The 19,229-nt window shown below is 39.1% G+C and overlaps 1 protein-coding gene across 2 annotated transcripts in view; it reads right to left on the bottom strand.

Annotated features, from left to right (window-relative positions):
- The window catches only part of nckap1 (NCK-associated protein 1), a 210,791-nt gene that overhangs the window by 108,355 nt on the left and 83,207 nt on the right, over nt 1–19,229 (bottom strand). For both annotated transcript variants that reach the window (XM_078551916.1, XM_078551917.1), the window contains exons 10-13: nt 16,393–16,449; nt 13,124–13,220; nt 9,115–9,224; nt 6,202–6,334 (exon numbers count right to left, since the gene is read on the bottom strand). In XM_078551916.1, coding sequence (XP_078408042.1) covers nt 6,202–6,334; nt 9,115–9,224; nt 13,124–13,220; nt 16,393–16,449 — 397 coding nt within the window. The remainder of the gene's footprint in view (nt 1–6,201; nt 6,335–9,114; nt 9,225–13,123; nt 13,221–16,392; nt 16,450–19,229) is intronic.

Raw genomic sequence — 19,229 nt, 5'->3', positions numbered from 1 at the left:
AAGGTAAAGGGATATGCCAAGTCATCCAGTTTTATAGTAATGGTAGAGTGAGATACATGCTGAGCCATGAGGTTACAGATTGTGGTGCAGTACAATTCTGCTGCTGCTGATGGCCCACAGTGCCTCAAGGATGCCCAGTTTTGAGCTGCTAGATCTGATCTCAATCTACCCAATTAGAATGGTGGCAGTGTCACACAACACAGTAAAGGATATCTTCACTGTGAAAATCGGGTTTCGTCTCCATATGGGCTGTAGGGTGATCATTCCCACCACTGGTCACAGACAAATGCATCTGTGACAGATGGATTGCTGAGGACGATATCAAGTCAGTTTTTCTTTCCTGTTGGTTCTCTCACCACCTGACCTGCTATGCACATTTTTCCTTCAGGACTCAGCCAGCTCATTCAATAGAGGTGCTACAAAGCCACTTTATGTTGGACATTGAAGTCCCTCACATTCTGTCCCCTTGCTCCCCTCATTGCCTCTTCCAGATGTTTTTCAACATGAGGAAAGTACTGATCCATCAGCTGAGGGAGGGCAGTACACAGTAATTGGCACAAAGTTTCCTTGCACATGTTTGACAATATGCCACAAGACCCATGGGGTTTGGAATCAATGTTGAAGACTCCCAGGGCCACTGGTTCTTGAGTGTGTATCACTATGCTGCCACCTCTGGTGAAGTAGGGGGTTGGGGATGTTGTCTGACAGTCATATTCAAAGAATCATACCTGTCAAGCTATTGCTTGACCAGTCTGTGGGACAGCTCTCCCAATTTTGGCACAAGTCCCCAGATGCTACTGAGGTGAACTCGCTGAGAGTGTCTTTGTCATATCTGATGCTTGGGTCGATGCCAAGTGGCCTGCCCTGTTTATTCTTATTTGACTTTTTCATGGCAGTTTAAAACAACTGCATGGCTTGCTAGGCCAATTCAGAGCACAGTAAAGAGTCAACTACATTGCAGTGGGTCTAGAGTCACACGTAGGCCAGACCAGGTGAGAACAGCATTCATTTCCTTTCTTAAAAAATATTAATGAACCAGATGGGTTTTTAACAACAATTCAGTGGTTTCATGGTCACCCTTACTGAGATTATTATTTCTGATTTATTTAATTGAATTTAAATTCCCCATCTGCCATCGTGGGACTTAAATTCATGTATCTGGGCATTAGTCTAGGTTTCTGGATTACTGATACAGTAACATTACCGTTATGCTATATGCAGGATGCAACATAGAGGAATAAATGGAAGCTGGATTTAAATGATTAAAATTAAAAACTCTCAACAAAATTCAAATAACTATACAACATGGAGACTAAGTGAATACCTTCTAGGTGTGCAAAAAATGAACTGAAGCACTGATGCATATGCAGACCTTGTACAACATGCGGGAGTGGTTCACTGCAGACAACACTGCCACCTATCAAATACACCTTCAAACAGAGGTACTCTGTTCACATAGACCCAGATATTCCAGTCAATGGTATTGCTGTGCACACTGATGGGGGGTGCCAAGGGGCTGGGTGAAGGGGTGAGATGAGTCAGTGGAGTGGATGGGTAGGGTGGGTGCGTGTAGTTCAGTCAGGTTGGATCAAGGAGTCACTTTGGACAGGGGTTAGGTGGTGGGGGGTGTGGGGGAGCAGGGCAGGGGTATCCAGCAGGGGTTGGTGGGTTGAGCTATGCTGTTAATCACTGAGTTACACCAGAGATTAAACAGTCTAACATTTCCAGGGTAAGTATCTGGGTAAGCACCACGTTTCTAGCCCAAGTCTCAGACATTGAAATTAGTGTAAGAGACTTTCACATGGTGTCCCTGGCAGCATAAAATCAGCTCATCGGAATTTTAAACTTCCTGGACAGCGTCTGATGACACACCAGGACTTCTACAGGGTCCTGATGCACATCAGTAACTTAAGTCCACTCTGGGTCTCAGAAGATTTGGGCCATTATTCCCTTAAGAAGTAATATGTAGCCTGTTCAACTTCAGGGACATGTGAAGATGCCAAACACAGATACTTCAATCACTGCAACATTGAGTTTTAGAAATTTCTTCCATAAACCTATTAGAGAGCAACGATCTACATGCTAAACATGTCGGCACAATGGACAACTGTGAATCGTTAATATAAACTGCGGAGCAAACATAATATTTTCCAAAAGTGGAAAGTTAAAATCATTATTTTATGTATTTTTCACATTTTACAAGATACAGAATGAAAATAAAACTGTCCTTTTCTGCCCAATGTACAACTGACAAATTGACAAGTTTCATACTCCATCTACTGGCTATACAGCTACATTGCATGTAAAATTTCCAGAAACACACAGCTTTATTCAAAAAATAATTTCTCAATAGTCCCTTAATATTTTAATAAATATTTACTATAGTTGTACATCACAAAGCCACCAACAGGTGATATTATGTGCCTTTGTCTAATCAGATTTTTCGTTTTGATCTCTGTACTGTAGATGTGTTGAAACTATATGTACAGGAAAGATAACTTATATTTCATCCCTGCCCCCTCTCCCCGACCTCACAGACAGTTGAGAGCACAGAAGAGGTGGGGCGCATGTGAGCACAGGGAGGGAGGCAAGCAGACTGAAGTTGTTGGGGCGGGGGGTGGGTGCAGGGGAGAGACACAGCTGTTGAGAAAATAGAAACATGAGGAGGCAAGAAAGAGCATGTGTGCAGCAAAAGTGGGCAAGCAGAGACCGCATGGTACAACAAGAGCTAAACTGGAACAAGGAGACAGCAGTTTGAAGCAAAGAACAATGCACTACAGAGCGACGTAGTGCATTCAAGCACTAATTTGCACAGGAACCTTGCACACAGGTGAAAGGAAACATAGAAACAGAAAATTTATGGAAGCCATTCAGACCATCATGCCTCTCTCAGTCAAGAAGCCCTGATCCAGCCTACTCCCACTTTACAACCTTTGGTCTGTAAGCCTGTAGGTTATGGTATTTCAAGTATACATCCACTATTTTTAAAAGGTGATGGGGGTTTATGCCTCTACCACACTTTCAGGCAGTGAATTCAAGACTCCCACTATTATCTAGGTGAATAAAACTACTCAACTCTTTCTAATTCTTCTGCCAGTTGCCTTAAACCTATGCCCCTGGTTACTGATGTCTCTGTAAAGGGAAGCAGGTCCTCCCTATCAAATATGTCTAGGCACCTCAATTTTATACATAACTGAATCTCCCCTCAATATTCTGTGTTCCAAAGAAAGTGGCCTCAGCCTATACAATCTTTCGTCATAGCTAAAATTCACTATTCCGCCATGGAGAATCAGCTGTGGCCTAGTTGGTAGCACTCTCACCCCTGAATCATAAAGTTCCAGATTCAAATCTCACTACTTGAGCAGAAAAATCAAGGCTGACACTCCAATTAAGTAATCATAGGGAGTGCTGCATCATCAGATGAAACGTGTTTCGGATGAGGCCCGATCTGCCTTCTCGGGTGGATGTAAAAGATCTCATGATGCCATTCCAACAAGGGCAAAGGAGTTATCCCTGGTGTCTTGGCCAATATTTAGCCCTCAATCAAAATCACAAAAACTAATTTTCTGCTCATTATCCCATTGCCGTTTGTAGGAGTTTGCTGTGCACAAATTGGCTGCCACATTTCCTGCATTACAATAGTGACTACACTGCAAAATGCAAAGGCTGTAACCTGCTTTGAAACATCCAGTGGTCATGCAAAGCACTATAAATTCAAGTCTGTCTTTCTTTCCTGGCAATATCCTCACAAATCCTTCCTGTAATATGGCAACAAGTATGCAGTACCTAGTTGTGGCCTAACTAGTGTTTTGTATAGTTCCAGCATAACATCTCTGCTTTTATTTTCTGTACCTCAGCAAATAAAAGATGCCTTCGTAACCAACCACCTTATCTACCTGCCCTGCTACTTTCAGGGATCTGTGGACATGCGCACCAAGGTCCATGTGTTTCTCTACACTACTCAGCATCCTACAATTTACTGTCCATTCCCTTGTCGTGTTTGACCTACCCAAATGCATTATCTTCAAATTGAATTCCATTTGCCCACCTGACCAGCTCGATGATATCATCCTGCAGTCTACAATCTCACTATCAACTACCCCACAGCCAATTCTTGTATCACCTGAAAACTTCATCATGCTGCCTGCATTTAAGTCTAAATCATTGAAATATAAAGCACAAAAAGCAAGGGACGTAGTACTGAGCCTTGCAGAACCCTACAAGAACAGACTTGCAGTCACAAAAACTGCCCTTGATCATTACTCTTTGCTTTCTGCCTCTGAGCCAATTTTGGATCCAATTTGTCACTTTTCCTTGGATCCCATGGGCTTTTCCTTTTCTGACTTGTCTTCCATGTGAAACCTTGTCAAAAGCCATGTCAACTACATCAAATGCACTACCCTCATCCACCCTCCTCATTTCCCTCTTCAAGAAATTCAATTAAGTTAGTCAGACATGATCTTCCTTTAAAATAGACCCATGCTGACTGCCATTGATTAAACAATGTCTTTTTATATAAATGATTTATACTGTCCCCAAGAGCTTTTTCCAACAATCTGCCTACAAACAAGATTTGACTGACTGGTCTGTAATTACTCAGGCTATTCCCTTTTTAAAAAACGATACAACATTAGCAGTCCTCCAGTCTGCCTGTAGCCAGAGGACACTGGAAAATGGTTAGAGCCTCCAGTATTTCCTCCCTTGACTTTCTTAGCACCTGGGATATATTTCACCAGGCCTGACAATTTATCCACTTTCAAAGATGCCAAATCTCCTAATATTTCCTCTGTATGTTTACCCATTCAATATTTCACACTCCTCCTCAACTACAATATCTGCTTGTCCACCTCTTTTGTGAAGACTGGCTCAAAGTATTCATTAAGAAGCATGTCCACGACTTTTTTGGTCTTGAATAGACCCTATTCTTTCCTTATTTATCCTCCTACTCTTCTTGGGCTTATGTTCTCTGGAGTTTCGAAGAATGAGAGGAGATCTCGTGGAAACCTACAAAATTCTGAAGGGGATTGATAGGGTGGATGCACAGAAATTGTTTCCATTGGTTGGGGAATCTAAAAGATGGGGCACAGTGTCAGGATAAGGGGCCAATCATTTAGGAGGAGAAATTTCTTCACTCAGTGTTGTGAATATTTAGAATTCTCTACCCCAGAGGGCTGTGGATGCTCTATCGTTGAATACATTTAAGGCTGGGATAGACAGATTTTTGGTGTCTCAGGGAATTAAGGGATAAGGGAAGCCTAAGATCAGCTATGATCGTATTAAATGGCAGAGCAGGCTCGATGGGCCATGTGGTCTGCTCCTGCTCTTACTACTTATGTTCTTCATGTATTTCCAAAACATTTTGGGGATTTCCTTGATTTCACTCATCAACATTTTTTCACATCTCTTTCCTGGTTTCCTTTTTAATTTCACCAGTTACTATATTCCTCCAGGCTTTCTGCAATATTGAGTTCTCAGTATCTAACAATAGCCTCCCTTTTATTGCCTTAACTTATCCTTCATGCTCCTTAGCATCCAGGGGGTTTAGATTTGGTAGTCCCAAAATTGAGAGAGAAACCTATGCCTTCTATACCTTTCACACTGGTTTTATCTCAGTTCATATTAGGATGGTCGAAATTCACTATGACTGCTGCTCTATGCTTTGTACTTCTCAGCAATTTGTTGACATTGCTTTTCTATTTTCCTCTGGACTGTTTGAGCATCTAATGGATATGCCCAGCAGTATGACTGCCCCGTGTGCAGTTCACATGGCCTTAGTTGATAGCAACAAAGGAGAGTGCGGAAAATAGAGCCAGCCCAAAAGAGTTACGCAGAACTTATACACTGAGCACATGTACAGGAACAGAGGGAGCGGAAACATGCGCATGGAAGGAGGTAGAGGGAGAAAAAAAAAAACATAATTCTTTCCTTGCCTCACCACTTTTTAATTTAGAACTTCAGCATTTTCCAAGCTGGACTCAAATTCATACTGTATTATAAACAGATGAGCAGTTTAAGGATTCTACTGCTGGTGCCTATAAAATAAATAACTGGTTGTAGATTGACATGTTCAACAAAAGATTAAAAGGATTTAGGATTTGTTCAGAATCATTTGCATAGCCATAGTTAATGCATGTTCTTTGTCACTACTTTAACATACTTTAACACTACCTGCATTTAACTAATACTCTGCAATAATCTTACCTGCACAAGTTCATTCAGCACCACTGCATCAAAACCAGACAAATATTGCACATAATATCTCTGCATCACTGGTCCATACTTGCGCACATGTGCTCTGAGCTCTTCCATGTAATAGATCAGTTCAGCAACGTGTCTAAAAGGGTTCAAAAAGAGATATTAATTTTAAACAAATTTCAAATGAATTGTCGAATTGTACAGAAGCATCTTTCAAAGAAACAGATAGTTTAAATAATTTTAAAAGTAATATTTATCTAACTTTTCCACTTGACTTATTGCTACAACTAGCAAATTTACGAACAAATCAAACTAACCACCATCGATGTTCAATTTACCTTGTCATGCTGTGTTTGAAAACATACCAGCCAATTAATTGTGTAGTATAGAGCAAAAACAATTTAGAATGTTAAACAAACTTGCACTCTCTCTGGACAGTTGCAGTTTTAAACCACTGACATCTCCATCGCCGTCAGCTCACCGATTCAACAAGCATATTGCAGCTATTAAAAATGTTTTCGACAGTTTACAACAATCACTATTTATAAAATGGGAATGAATTTTGTTCTTATAAAAGCGAAGAATGCCAGTGCTGGGTAATGGGACACTTTAAGAACATAAGAAATAAGAGGAGTAAACCATATGGCCATTCAAGCCTTCTGTGCCATTTAATGCGATCATGGATGAACATTTACATTATCTCCACTTTCCTGCCCTACTCCCATATTCCTTAATTCCCAAAACTCTTTTAATCTCAGTCTTTAATATATCTACCAGCTGAACACAAATAACCCTCTGGGCAGATATTCCAAAAGTCACAGACCTAAGTGAGGAAATTTTTCATCTCACGCCGAAATGGTCAATCCCTCAACCTCAGACTATGATCCCCAGACTCTCTAACCAGAGGAAATGGCCTCTCAACATCTACTTTGTCAAGCCCTCAGGAATTTTAAATTTTTAAATGAGAGCACTTCTCATTCTTCTGAATTCCAGAGAATATTAGGCCCATCTCTCTTCATAGGGTAGCTCTCTCATCCCAGAAATCAAACAAGTGAACTTTTGTTGCACTCCCTCCAAGACAACCATGCACTTTCTTGGGTACAGAGGCAAAATTGTGTGGTCTCACCGAAGCTCTTTTTATTGCTTACTCTTAAATCGCAATACTTAGCATTTGCCTTTCTAACTGCTTGTTGTTTTCTGTAAGTTAACTTTCCGTGATTCATGTACAAGGACACTCAAGCCCCTCTAAATCCCAATATTTAATAATAATCTCATTTATTAAAATTACTTTTTTTCTTTCATTTTGTCATCCAATGCACATATGAAGCATTCTCAGGTTAAACATAGTACAGGGCAGTAGCAGAATAAAGCCCCATTACCTTGCTCTAACCCAAGAATAAACATACTACATCAAGTGAATTTTTCCCACTTTGTACACAATCATTTTTATGCTTTTCAAGCAAGACTGTTAATTTAGTGTAAACTAGGGTCAGTACTATTATTGCACTCATACCTAGTAGGAATTGCTTTGAGAGCATGCCTATTCATTTCTTATAGAATCCTTACAGCCAGCAGAGATGAGACAGCTTGGGTTAGACTTAAGCCCAAGTCCTCAAGGCAAAGGATCAAGGATCGGTTCACGAACAGGAAACAAGAGTAGGCATAAATGGGTTGGCAGAATGTAACGAGTGGAGTGCCACAGGGGCCTTAACTATTCACAATCTATTTCACTGATTTGGATGAAGGGACCGAATATATCGTTACTAAATTTGCTGATGACAAAGATAGATAGGAATGTAAGTTGTGAAGAGGACAAAAGGAGTGCAAAGGGAGATAGTGAGCAGGCAGAAATTTGGCAGATGGAGTTAATGTGGGAAAATGTAAACTTATCACTTTGGCATGAAGAATAGAAAAGCAGCATATTATCTAAATGGAGAGTGAATGCAAAACTCCAAAGTACAGAGGGATCTGGGTGTCCTGGTGCATAATCACAAAAAACTAGTGTGCAGGTGCAACAAGTGAATAGGAAGGCAAATGGAATATTGTCGTTTATTGCAAGGAGAATGGAATATAAAAGTAGAGATTTTTGCTACATTTGTGTAGGGTATTGGTGAGGCCACATGTAGAGTACTGTATATAGTTTTGGTCTCTTCATTTAAAGGAGGACATAATTCCATTAGATGCAGTTTGGAGAATGTTCGTTCGACTGATTCCCGTGATGAGGGGGTTATCTTATGAGGAAAGGTTGGACAGTTGGGCCTATATCCATTAGAGTTTGTAAGAATGTGAGGTGATCTTATTGAAACATATAGGATCCTGAGGGGGCTTGGCAGAGTGTATGCTGAGAGGATGTTTTCCCTTGTGGGAAAGACCAGAACTAGGGAACACAGTTTAAAAATAAGGAGTCTCCCATTTAACACGGTGGTGAGAAGAAATTTTTTTCTCAGAGGGTTGTGAATCTGTGAGGTCATTGAATTTTTTTTAAGGCAGAGGTAGACAGATTCTTGACTAACAAGAGAGGCAAAGGGTAGAGAGGATAGGAAGGAAAGTGGCCTGGAGGCCGCAATCTGATCAGTTATGATCTCACTGAATGGCAGAGCAGGCTCAAGGCATTGAATGGCCTACACACCTGCTCCTAATTCGTATGTACATACGTTCGTAAAAAATCAGTCTGGTGCAGTGCACTACTGACACTGACTGATCACAATTTTTTAAACCCAGATTTTCAATGTACAAAGATATCCTCCCTTCTTTTTCCTATTAGTGTACTAAACAACCTCAGCTGTCCTCTTCATTTCAAAACTACTGTCCTCAACCTTTCTTCAAAAGACCTATCTTGAACACACTCAGTCCTGACTAGCACTTAAAAGAATCATAACAGTGCCTTAAAAATTATAAAATTAACACAATGTTACTTACTTGTCTATAAAATCATCACTGTTTCTTGTTCTTGGAATGTTATCTGCATGACGAAGCAGCCAGATAATTTCATCACGTGCAAAAGATAGAGCCATGAAGACAAAGAGTGCCTAAAAAGGAGAGAGTCTGGTTACCGGTCTCAAGAAATAACAGAATTACATTCTGCTTGTTTGGAATATTAGCTGTAATTTGCCTTTATAAGTGATATAAAATTGAGTGAACAAGTTTGTTGTGATGCGAATAATTGGTTTGGGCAATGTCAACTAGATTGCAGAAATTATCTAATTTATACACACACTTCAGGGTCTGCGAAAATCTTTATAAAACCAATTATTACATACATTTAAGTATTAACCTCAATCGTCTCGTCAATTTTTCGTTCAAATTGCAGACTAGTCCAGATTGTAAATTTCGAAGATGAACACTGAAGAAAGATCTTATGTGCCTGATGAAATTCAAACACCTTTTATAAACTAGAAATGTCAGACCAATACAAGCTGTGACTTAAAGTGGAGGGTGCAGAGCTTGTCGAGCAGAAATTCAAATCTCATGCTAGATACAGAGATTCAAAGAGTTGCTGGGTCTCATTTTACCTCCATATAAAAAGAGGAAACAGGAAAGTCAAAAGACGATGTGAAAGAGTTCATTATTTTTACTCTAAGCGACTTTTGGTTGCCTCTAGTTGGTTCGAGAGGGTGCAGCACAGACCTCAACTTGTCCAAACAAATTGTTTCGACTTCTAAACTTTGAGCACTGGACTTGTAGAAAAATACTCAACTGAAACAGTGGTAATGAAAAAAAACTAGAGCTACAAGAATTAACATTAACTTCAAGAACACGGTGGCTGTTAACTGCTGAGTAGAACAACTTCTGCGGCAAAATATAAAAATAGTTCTGAATCACCAGCAATAATGCTTAACAATCAAATCTGATTTATCAAGGTAGACTTGGGTTTGTGGCCTTAATATTTTCACCAGAGGCCGTCAGTAGATTCCTGCTGATAGGAACTTGAGCCTGCTCTTCATTCAACAAGATCTTGGCTGATCTCCTACCACAATTCCATCTTCCCACACTATCCCCATATCGCTTAATCCCTTTAGTGTCCAAAAATCTATCACCCGTCTTGAACATACTCAACAACTAGGCAGCCAGAGCACTCTGGGTTAGAGAATTCCAAAGATACACAACCCCTGAGTGAAGAAATTTCTCTTCAGTCCTAAATGGTCAACCCCTTACTCTGAGACTTTGGCTCCATGTTCTAGATTCCCCATCAGGGAAACATTTTCTCAGCATCTACCCTGTAAAGCCCCTTAAGAATTGTGTGTTTTTCAATTAGTTCACCTCTCATTCTTCTAAACTCCAGGGAATATAGGCCTAGTCTACTCATAGGCTCCTCTTACAGTAATCCCCACATTGCAGGAACCAGGCTGATGAATCTTTGTTGCAATCCCTCAGGCAAGTAGGTCTTCCTAGTTAGAGGCAACCAAAATTACACATCGTAGTCCACCTGTGGCCTCACAAATGCCCTGACTGATTGCAGTAAGGCATCATTTATGCTTACATTCCAATTCCTTCATAATAAAACCAAACATCACTTATCTTATGAACTGCTTACTGTAACTATACGTTAACTTTGTGATTCATGTACAAGGACATCCAGGTGCCTCTGTATATAAACATTTCCCTATTGCTCACCATTCAGAAAATATTCTGCTTTATTTTTCCCACCAGAATAGATAACTTCATGCTTTGCCACATTGCATTCCATCTGCCATGTTCTTGCCCACTCATTTAACCTGTCCATATCCCTTTGCAGTCTCTTTGCACCCTCACTACATTTTCACCTAACTTTGTATTAACAAACTATGATACATTGCCCTTCATTCCACAATGAAGTCATTAATATAGGTGACATATAGTTAAGGCCCAATTACTGATCCTTGCGGCACCCCACCAGTTACAGCACGCCAACCCCAAAATGTCCCATTTATTCCTACTCTGCTTTCTGTCCATTAAACAACCCTCAATGCATGAATTTGAATTTTGCATAATAAACTCTTCCATAGTACCACATTCAATAAATCAATCTACACTACATCCACTGGCTTCCCCATCCATCTTACCAATTACATCCTCAAAAAACTAATAGTTGTCAATCACAACTGTTCTTTCATAATTTGATGTTGATCCTGCTTAATCATATTAAGATTACTACTTCTCTTAACTCCCCCGCTGTTGCTCAGTTATCAAACTGCTGATAATGTCTCTAACCGGATCTTACTAACAACTTAGGGGTCTAGTCTATGATCATACGCTGTTAAGTAGTTTTGAGCAATCATTGTAACTTAGGAAACATTTCAGCCAATTTGCACACAGCAAGCTCCCACAAAAAGCAAGGGGAGAATAACCAGAATATTTTTTTCTGTGATGTTGATTGAGGGATAAACATTGGTCAGGACAGCAGGAATAGCTCCCCTTTTCCTCTTCGAAAACTGTGATGGGATCTTTTACATCCATCTAAGAGGGCAAATGGGGCCTTGGTTTAATGTTTCATCTGAATGACAGCATCTCAGACAGTGCAGCAATCTCAGTGCTATACTGGAAGCCTTGATTTTTGTGCTCATGTCCTGGAATGGAACTTAGACCAGGAACCTTCTGACTCAGAGGTGAGAGTGCTGCCAAATGAATCAGGCTTGATTCTAAAGGCGCAATATAAATATAAGGTGTTGTAGCTAATGATTCCCATTAATAGGCTTAAGCATATTGCCTAGTGCTGATGTTAGGATAATTGAATAATAGTTCTGTATTTTCTTTCTTCATCCTTTCTTCAATAGCAGGGTTAAGATGGCTAGTTTTCAATCCCTGGGAGCTGTTCAAGAATCTAAGGATTTCTGGAAGATCAAAACAATGCATCCATTATCTCTGCAGATACCTCTTTTAAAACCCTAGGATGCACCTCTTCCAGATCCAGAGATTTGTCATCGCTTACATCCATTAATTTCTCCAGTACTATTGTTTCCTGATTTCTTTAAGTTCCTCATTCTCGCTAGACTCTCGGTTCCCTGTTACTTTTAGAATGTTGTGTCGCCTGTCGTGAAGGCAAATACATATATAAAGTATTTGTTTAATATCTGTCATTTCCTTATTCCCCATTATAACTTCACCTGTCACTGCCTCTAATGGGCCCGCGTTTACTTTCATCAATCTCTTTCTATTTAACAGACCAATAGAAACACTTACAATCTGTTTCGTCTCAAAATATAACTTTTATTTATTCACTCACAAGAGGTGAGCTGGCTAGCAATGTCAGCATTTATAGCCCATCCCCAATTGCTCAAGTGGTTTGCTAAGCCATATGCTCACTCAAATTTTCATCTGAGCCTTTATTGTCCAAAATTACTTGTCCTAGACTTGATAACTATCTAAAAACAGTGCCTGCCTCAACTCCCAGGACTGGCAAAATCAAAATGGTTGTTTTCTTAACCTTATTTCAGAAATTATGGATTTTCACATCGCTTCAACAGATGTGTGTTCAGCAAGGAAACTAATTGCTCACCATCTGAGTTGCTGTTGTCTGGTGTGTAATGTTAAACAAAATCTTGATTGGTAAATCCAATTACAAATATTTGCTATGAAGTCGCTGTTGGAGGAGTGGATGAAGGCACTGGCTTTAACACTATATTCGAGTAATACATTTCTCTAAACCACTTTAAATGTGTTTAGAGGGGGGACTGTGGGGAATCAATTTTCTAATGTAATAACCAATTTCAGGTCTAAGTTTTTAAAACTATGGACATATTGCATAGCACACATCTGTGCAAATCAGGATATGAAGCCCAAAAGAAACAAGTACAGTTTTGTTTTCACTATACTAAGGCAGCAAGGCTGTGTATTCCTGGCTTCAGCAAGTACAGCAGATACTATCAACATGAATTGCACAAGGAATATTAGGTGTTAGGCTTACTCGATTTTGGAAGAAAATAATATATTGGAATTACAAATTCAGTACCTTTGGACCTAGTAACCCTGGTTGGTCAGCAAGAACAGTGGCAAGCTCCTTTAAAGCAGACCGCAAAAATTTGCGCCGCTCTCTGTGCAGTGGACCACTAAAGAGGGGAAAAGTATAATCAATGAAAATAAATATTGTTAATTAGAAAAGCAACAGGTAGAGAAGTTTAACTGTGAACAAAATGTACTTTAAGTACCATGTATACCAAGCAGATACCATGTATACTTGTGTAAAAATACAATTTTTTAAATCAATGTTTTAGGCCAAAAGTTATGGGGTTGACTTTTACAGGGTAATGTTTTTGAGGGGCTGATACATGCTATATTTGTGCCCAAAAAAGACTGTCACAATGGATTAAAGTAAAAAGAACACTAAAGAATTCATATTAATTATCTAACATTTTATAATATTACAAGCTGTATACATTTCATCCAACACAATATAAATATATACCAAAACAAGTGAAAGACAACACTTCACATTAAATTTCTTCGAAATGATCTGATTGCTATCATTGAATAAGTCATCCCAATAGCTTGGTCGTATGTCGTATTCATCTTCCTTGCCTTCATCATCAGTAGTAGTTCTGGTAACCTCAGCATCATCATTCCAGAAGTAATCATCCTCTGTAACATCGAGCGCATTCAATATTCCACATCTTAGAAATGATTTTTTTGACAAGTTCATTCCAAGCATCTATGACCTAATGGCACAATGTTGCTAGTGAGGGTGCTCGCATTTCCACCTTTAGTGAAGGTTTTTTCATCTTCCAACATCCAATAGTTCCACATCTGTTGGATACTGTTCTTGAGAGGTTTATTTATACACATATACAAGAGCTGAACAAAACTTGTAAGACCACCAGGATATGTGGCACAATGTTGGCTGATCTCATATCACAACATGTCCCACATAAGCAAACTTTGTTCTTTACATAGTCTTCCTGGTATCAAATTCTACACTTCTTTGATCCATGTCTTGCAAACGCCTTCATCAATCCAGTCTCTCTCATGAACATGGATGTCAACGCCTTTCTGAAATTTCTCTTTGGGGAGAGTTTTATGCTTGAATATCACCATCGGCTTTAATTTTGCACCATCCGCCATACAAGATGGAACTACTGCGATTCATGTCTTCTCATGGCCAGTCATCTTTACAAGGACAGTTTTTTCATTAATCTTTGTAACAGTCTTGATAACTGGCATGAAGTTCATTGGTGTTTCATTTATTTTTTCAATGCAGGCCAATTGATATGAATTCTCTCTCTGTCAGATGACAAAACAGTGGAATTTGATGATTCTATCTTCGAGCTCAAGTGGCAAATGCTGTGAAATTTTCACTTTCTGACAAATACTAAATTGCGCCTTTTCATGAATCTTGTGCATCACCCGGCACTGGCCTTGAATTTTGAAATACCATCTTTCTTCAGTTCTCTGAGGGCATAGAGTCAGATGGCTCCCGTAGGTGATGACCATTTTGTCAATGCTCGCCAACCCATTCTGCTATGTTTTCCTCCAATCTAAATTGAGCAGCATACTTGTCATTCTTTTTTGTAGGCATCGTGATAGATCATGTGGTATACATTTGTCTTGTCGACTGAGTGGAAGATTGTCTCTAGAATTGGCGGAAGGAAAATCTAAGAGTTCCTGTGTGTGCATTTAAATTAATGAAATGTAGTAATTACCTGTAGGTAATTAATAATCACAACGCAGTTTTATCCCTGAAAAACTGATCAACTTTTACAAGGTTTATGAAAAATTATGTTTTTTTAAGCCAAAAGGTCAGGGAGTTGACTTTTACATGAGCATTTATGGTACCAGTTCCTAAATGAACTGGATGAAATTTTCTTACACATTTCTGTACAGGCAGTCTATTTGACTAAATAGGGATAGAATTCCCTACAAGACGACAAAAAAAAAAAAATAAATCAAAAGGCTGGCAGAGATCAACATACACACATGCACACATTTCACGCCTCAGGATTTACTATCATTCACAATTTGGAACTGTGGAATTTAACTGGAGGTCTTGTTTTTCCCCATCCCTCATGAATATTAAATTAGTTGTACCCTAGAGAGTCCACAAGGCAAACAAATGTGTGTTTTATTTACTGGTTAACTTACTAGCATAATATTTCTGCTGGTACTCATACATAAAATGATTTTTCCAATAATAACAGTTCCACTTTGGGGAGTTGGACTATCGTTTAGAAGAAAGTTGCTTGGCCATTTAGGCATCAGTTCGAGGCGCAGTGCCCTTTACAAGAGCTAAGGTTTTATCTACTTGTTGCATACGTCATCAATGTGACTTTCTCCACCCATAAAACTAACATAAGACTAAACGGCAAATTATATTGTACTTAATTTCATCTCCACTCCTGATTGATTTTTCTTCAGCCTTCTGGTAAAAAATACTCAAATAATTTCAGATCTGTTAATTAAGTCAATCATCGTGATCAAACTAAGTAATGGTTATCTCAAATAGGTTAAGTAGCACAAATGATATAGTGTGGTGATTCCTTCAGGAATTACCAGAATTACTTTTATCTTTGGAATTCAACAATACAAGATGGTTGTCCGCAGAGATTGACTGGTCTATTTCATGATAACTGAAACTCAATAGTTATTGAATCACATCTGGATCCTCCAAATCTTTAGAATGAATTGTGCAATGCACCTACAGCTATGCTGTCTACTTGATCAAAGTTTTGAACACAGAGAACTACATTGTAATCAAAGCACCAATGAGCCAGATACAGCAAATCCTAACAGAGGGCCTGTGAACATGTTCCTTTACACGTTTTGATAAAGTAGACGCCTTGAAGGTTATCAAGGGCCAAAGAGTGAATGGTGATAAACTATTTCCACTGCGTGGTAACTAAGCAATATAAATTCAAGATAATTAAAAAGGCAAGTTTTTTTGAAGCAGATGTTGGAAATGAAATTTTCTACTGCAAACTGTTGCTGAAGCACAGTCCCCCCAAGTACTTGAAAAAAGAAATTCAGCAGCAGCCTGAGAAGATTAGGAAAGGTTACTGGGGTAAAACAAATATTGGCATTACAAGGTGGCTCATATGCAAAAAAGATCATCAGCATATATTTGATTGGTTGAATGGCTTGTTTCTGTGCTGTCGTATTCTACAATTTTAGATGTCACACTGCTAACTTATGCTCACCCTGGCTGCAGTTTTTAAAATGGCAGGAGGGGATGTTAAATTACACAGTAAGCGGAAATGTTTACATTCAATACCAAACTTTAGGTGTACTTACGCGTGTGATAATGCCGTCTCTCTGCATTCACGTATATCTGCTATACGTTTGTTGTAACTGAAAATGAGGTACAAGCTCATGTTAAGATAACCATCGTTGATTCGGATTTAAATTTCAAGCACTTGTAAATCCAAAATAATCACAATATAATTTAAACTTGTAAAAGCATCAAAAGAAGTACTGTACAATTTAAATGATCCATTTGTTTTTGGGAAGACAAAGTGAATTTTTAAAAACATTTCATCAAACTTGAGAGAGTTACAAACTCAGTATTCAGTATAGTATTAGGAAGACAATAAGGGTTGATTTTTTTGGTAGATAAAGCCATTGCCATATTTGCTCAGTTTTATAACTTTATAATTTAATCAAGTGTTTATTTTGGAAACACAAACCATAAGAAAGCACCTTGAGTTAAAAAAATAACTGAACTTCATCTTTTATGTAAGTTTATCTTATTTTCTTGTGTGGCAGTCAAGTCCAATTATTACAGCTATCTACAATTAAGTCTGCATAATCTTCCAAATGTATTTATCTCCAAGGCCATTTAGGGGATACAATATGTAAAGTTTCTCTGGATTTTCTATAAGAATTATTGAAACAACTTCAAGAATTAGAAAATCTTTGGGGTGGACATAAATATGTCTGTGCCTAAAAGAGCAAAATTTGTAAGAACAAAAAAACACAAGAAATAGGAGGAGTAGACCAAATGACCGTCAAGCCTGCTCCGCCATTCAATATGATAGTGGCTGATCTTGGGCTTCAACTCCAATTTCCTGCCTGCTCCCCATATCCCTTGATTCCCTGAAACCAAAAATCTGTCTATTCCAACCTTAAATATATTCAACGATGGAGCATAAACAACTCTCTGGGGTAGAATTCCAAAGATTCACAAAGTGAAGTAATTTCTCCTCATCTCAGTTCTAAACAATCGGCTCCTTATCCTGCCCCATGTTTTAGATTCCGACAAGTGGAAATAATTTCCCAGCGTCTATCCAAATAAGCTCCTTCAGAGTTTTGTAGGTTTCAATGAGATTTTTTAAAAGGTGAGAAGTATGTAAGTGTTGATGTTCGAAGAGTTTGGGTGTGCTTGTACAAGGAATGCAGAAAGTTAGCATGCTGGCGCATTATTTATAAATTGCTATAAATAAGCCTTGCTGCAACTCTGCAGGTTTTTGCTGAGACCACATACTGGAATACACCTCTCATTCTTCTAAACTTCAGAGAATATAAGCCCAATTTACTCAGTCTCTCATCATAGGACAACCCCCTCACCACAGGGATTAATTTAGCGAACCTTCGCTGTATCGCCTCCAATGCAAGTGTATCCTTTCTTAAATGAGACCACCAAAACTGCACACAGTATTCCAGATGTGGCCTCAGCAAAAACCTGTGGAGTTGCAGCAAGGCCTCATTATTCCTGTACTCTAATCCCCATGCAATGAAGGCCAACAGGCCATTTGCCTTCCTAATTGCTTGCTGCATCAGCATGCTAACTTGCTGCATTCCTTGTACAAGCACACCCAAGTCTCTTCGGAAATCAACACTTATATGCTTTTCACTTTTTAAAAAATATTCAGCTTTCCTATTCTTAGGACCAAATTGAATAACTTCACACACCCCTACATTATACTCCATCTGCCATCTTGTTGCCCACTCGTATAGTGAGTCCATGTAGTGTAGGTACACCCAAAGTTCTGTTAGGGAGGGAGTTCCAAGATTTTGACCAATGATAGTGAAGGAACAGCGATGGTTCAAAGTCAGGATGTTGTGAGGCTTGGAGGGGAACTTGCAGGCAGCGGTGTTCCCATGCTTCTACTGCCCTTGTCCTTCTAGGTGGTAGAGGTCGTGGGTTAGGAAGGTGCTGTCGCAAGAGCCTGGTGAGTTGTTGTAGTGCATCTTGTAGAATGTACACACTGCTGCCACAGTGCATCGGTAGTGGAGGCAGTGGATGTTGAAGGTGTTTGATGGTGTGCCAATCAAGCGGGCTGCTTTGTCCTGGATTACTTCAAGCTTTGAGTTTTGTTGGAGCTGCACTCATCTATTCTGCTTTCTATTAATCAATTTGCTATCCATGCTAATATATTACCCTTAACTCCATGAGCCCTTATTTTGCCTATTAACCTTTTGTGCAGCACCTTATGAATGCCTTTTGGAAATCCAGGTATACTACATTGACTTGTTCCCCTTCATCTACCCTACTAGTTACATCCTCAAAAATACTAATTAATTTGTCAAACAGGATTTCCCATTGGTAAAACCATGTTAGTATGAATAAAATAAATTATGCTTTTCCAAGTACCATGTTAGGACTTCCTTAATAATAATTGCCAGCATTTTCCCAACAACTGATGCTATGCTAAACTGACCTGTAGTCCCTGGTTTACTCTCTCCCTCCTTTCTTGAAAAACAATGTAACATTTGCCAACTTCCAATCTGGTGGTACCTTTCCCAAATCTAAGGAATTTTGGAAAACCATGGCTAGCCCGGGGATTTGTCAGATTTTCGTCCATTTAATTTCTCTAACACTTTTTGTCCGCTGATATTAATTTCCAATTTTCTCATTGTTTTGAGCTCCGAGGTTACCATCTATTTCTGGGATGATCTATGCGTCTTCTACAGTGAGGACAGACAAAATATTTGTTCAATGCCTCTGCCATTTCCTCATTCCCCATGATAATTTCTCCTGAATCTGCTCCTAAGAGACAGGTGTCTACTTTAGCAACTCTATTCCTTTTTATAAACTTATAAAAGCTCTTACAATTTGTTTTGGTGTTTCTGGCTAGTTTACTCTCATTCTATTTTTTTCCATTTTTATCAAATTTTTGGTGGCCTTCTGC

Source organism: Cetorhinus maximus, chromosome 11 (genome assembly GCF_964194155.1).
Source record: "Cetorhinus maximus chromosome 11, sCetMax3.hap1.1, whole genome shotgun sequence".
Taxonomy (NCBI): domain Eukaryota; kingdom Metazoa; phylum Chordata; class Chondrichthyes; order Lamniformes; family Cetorhinidae; genus Cetorhinus; species Cetorhinus maximus.
The sequence above is the reverse complement of the archived record's forward strand: the minus strand, read 5'-3'. Positions and strand labels throughout refer to the sequence as shown.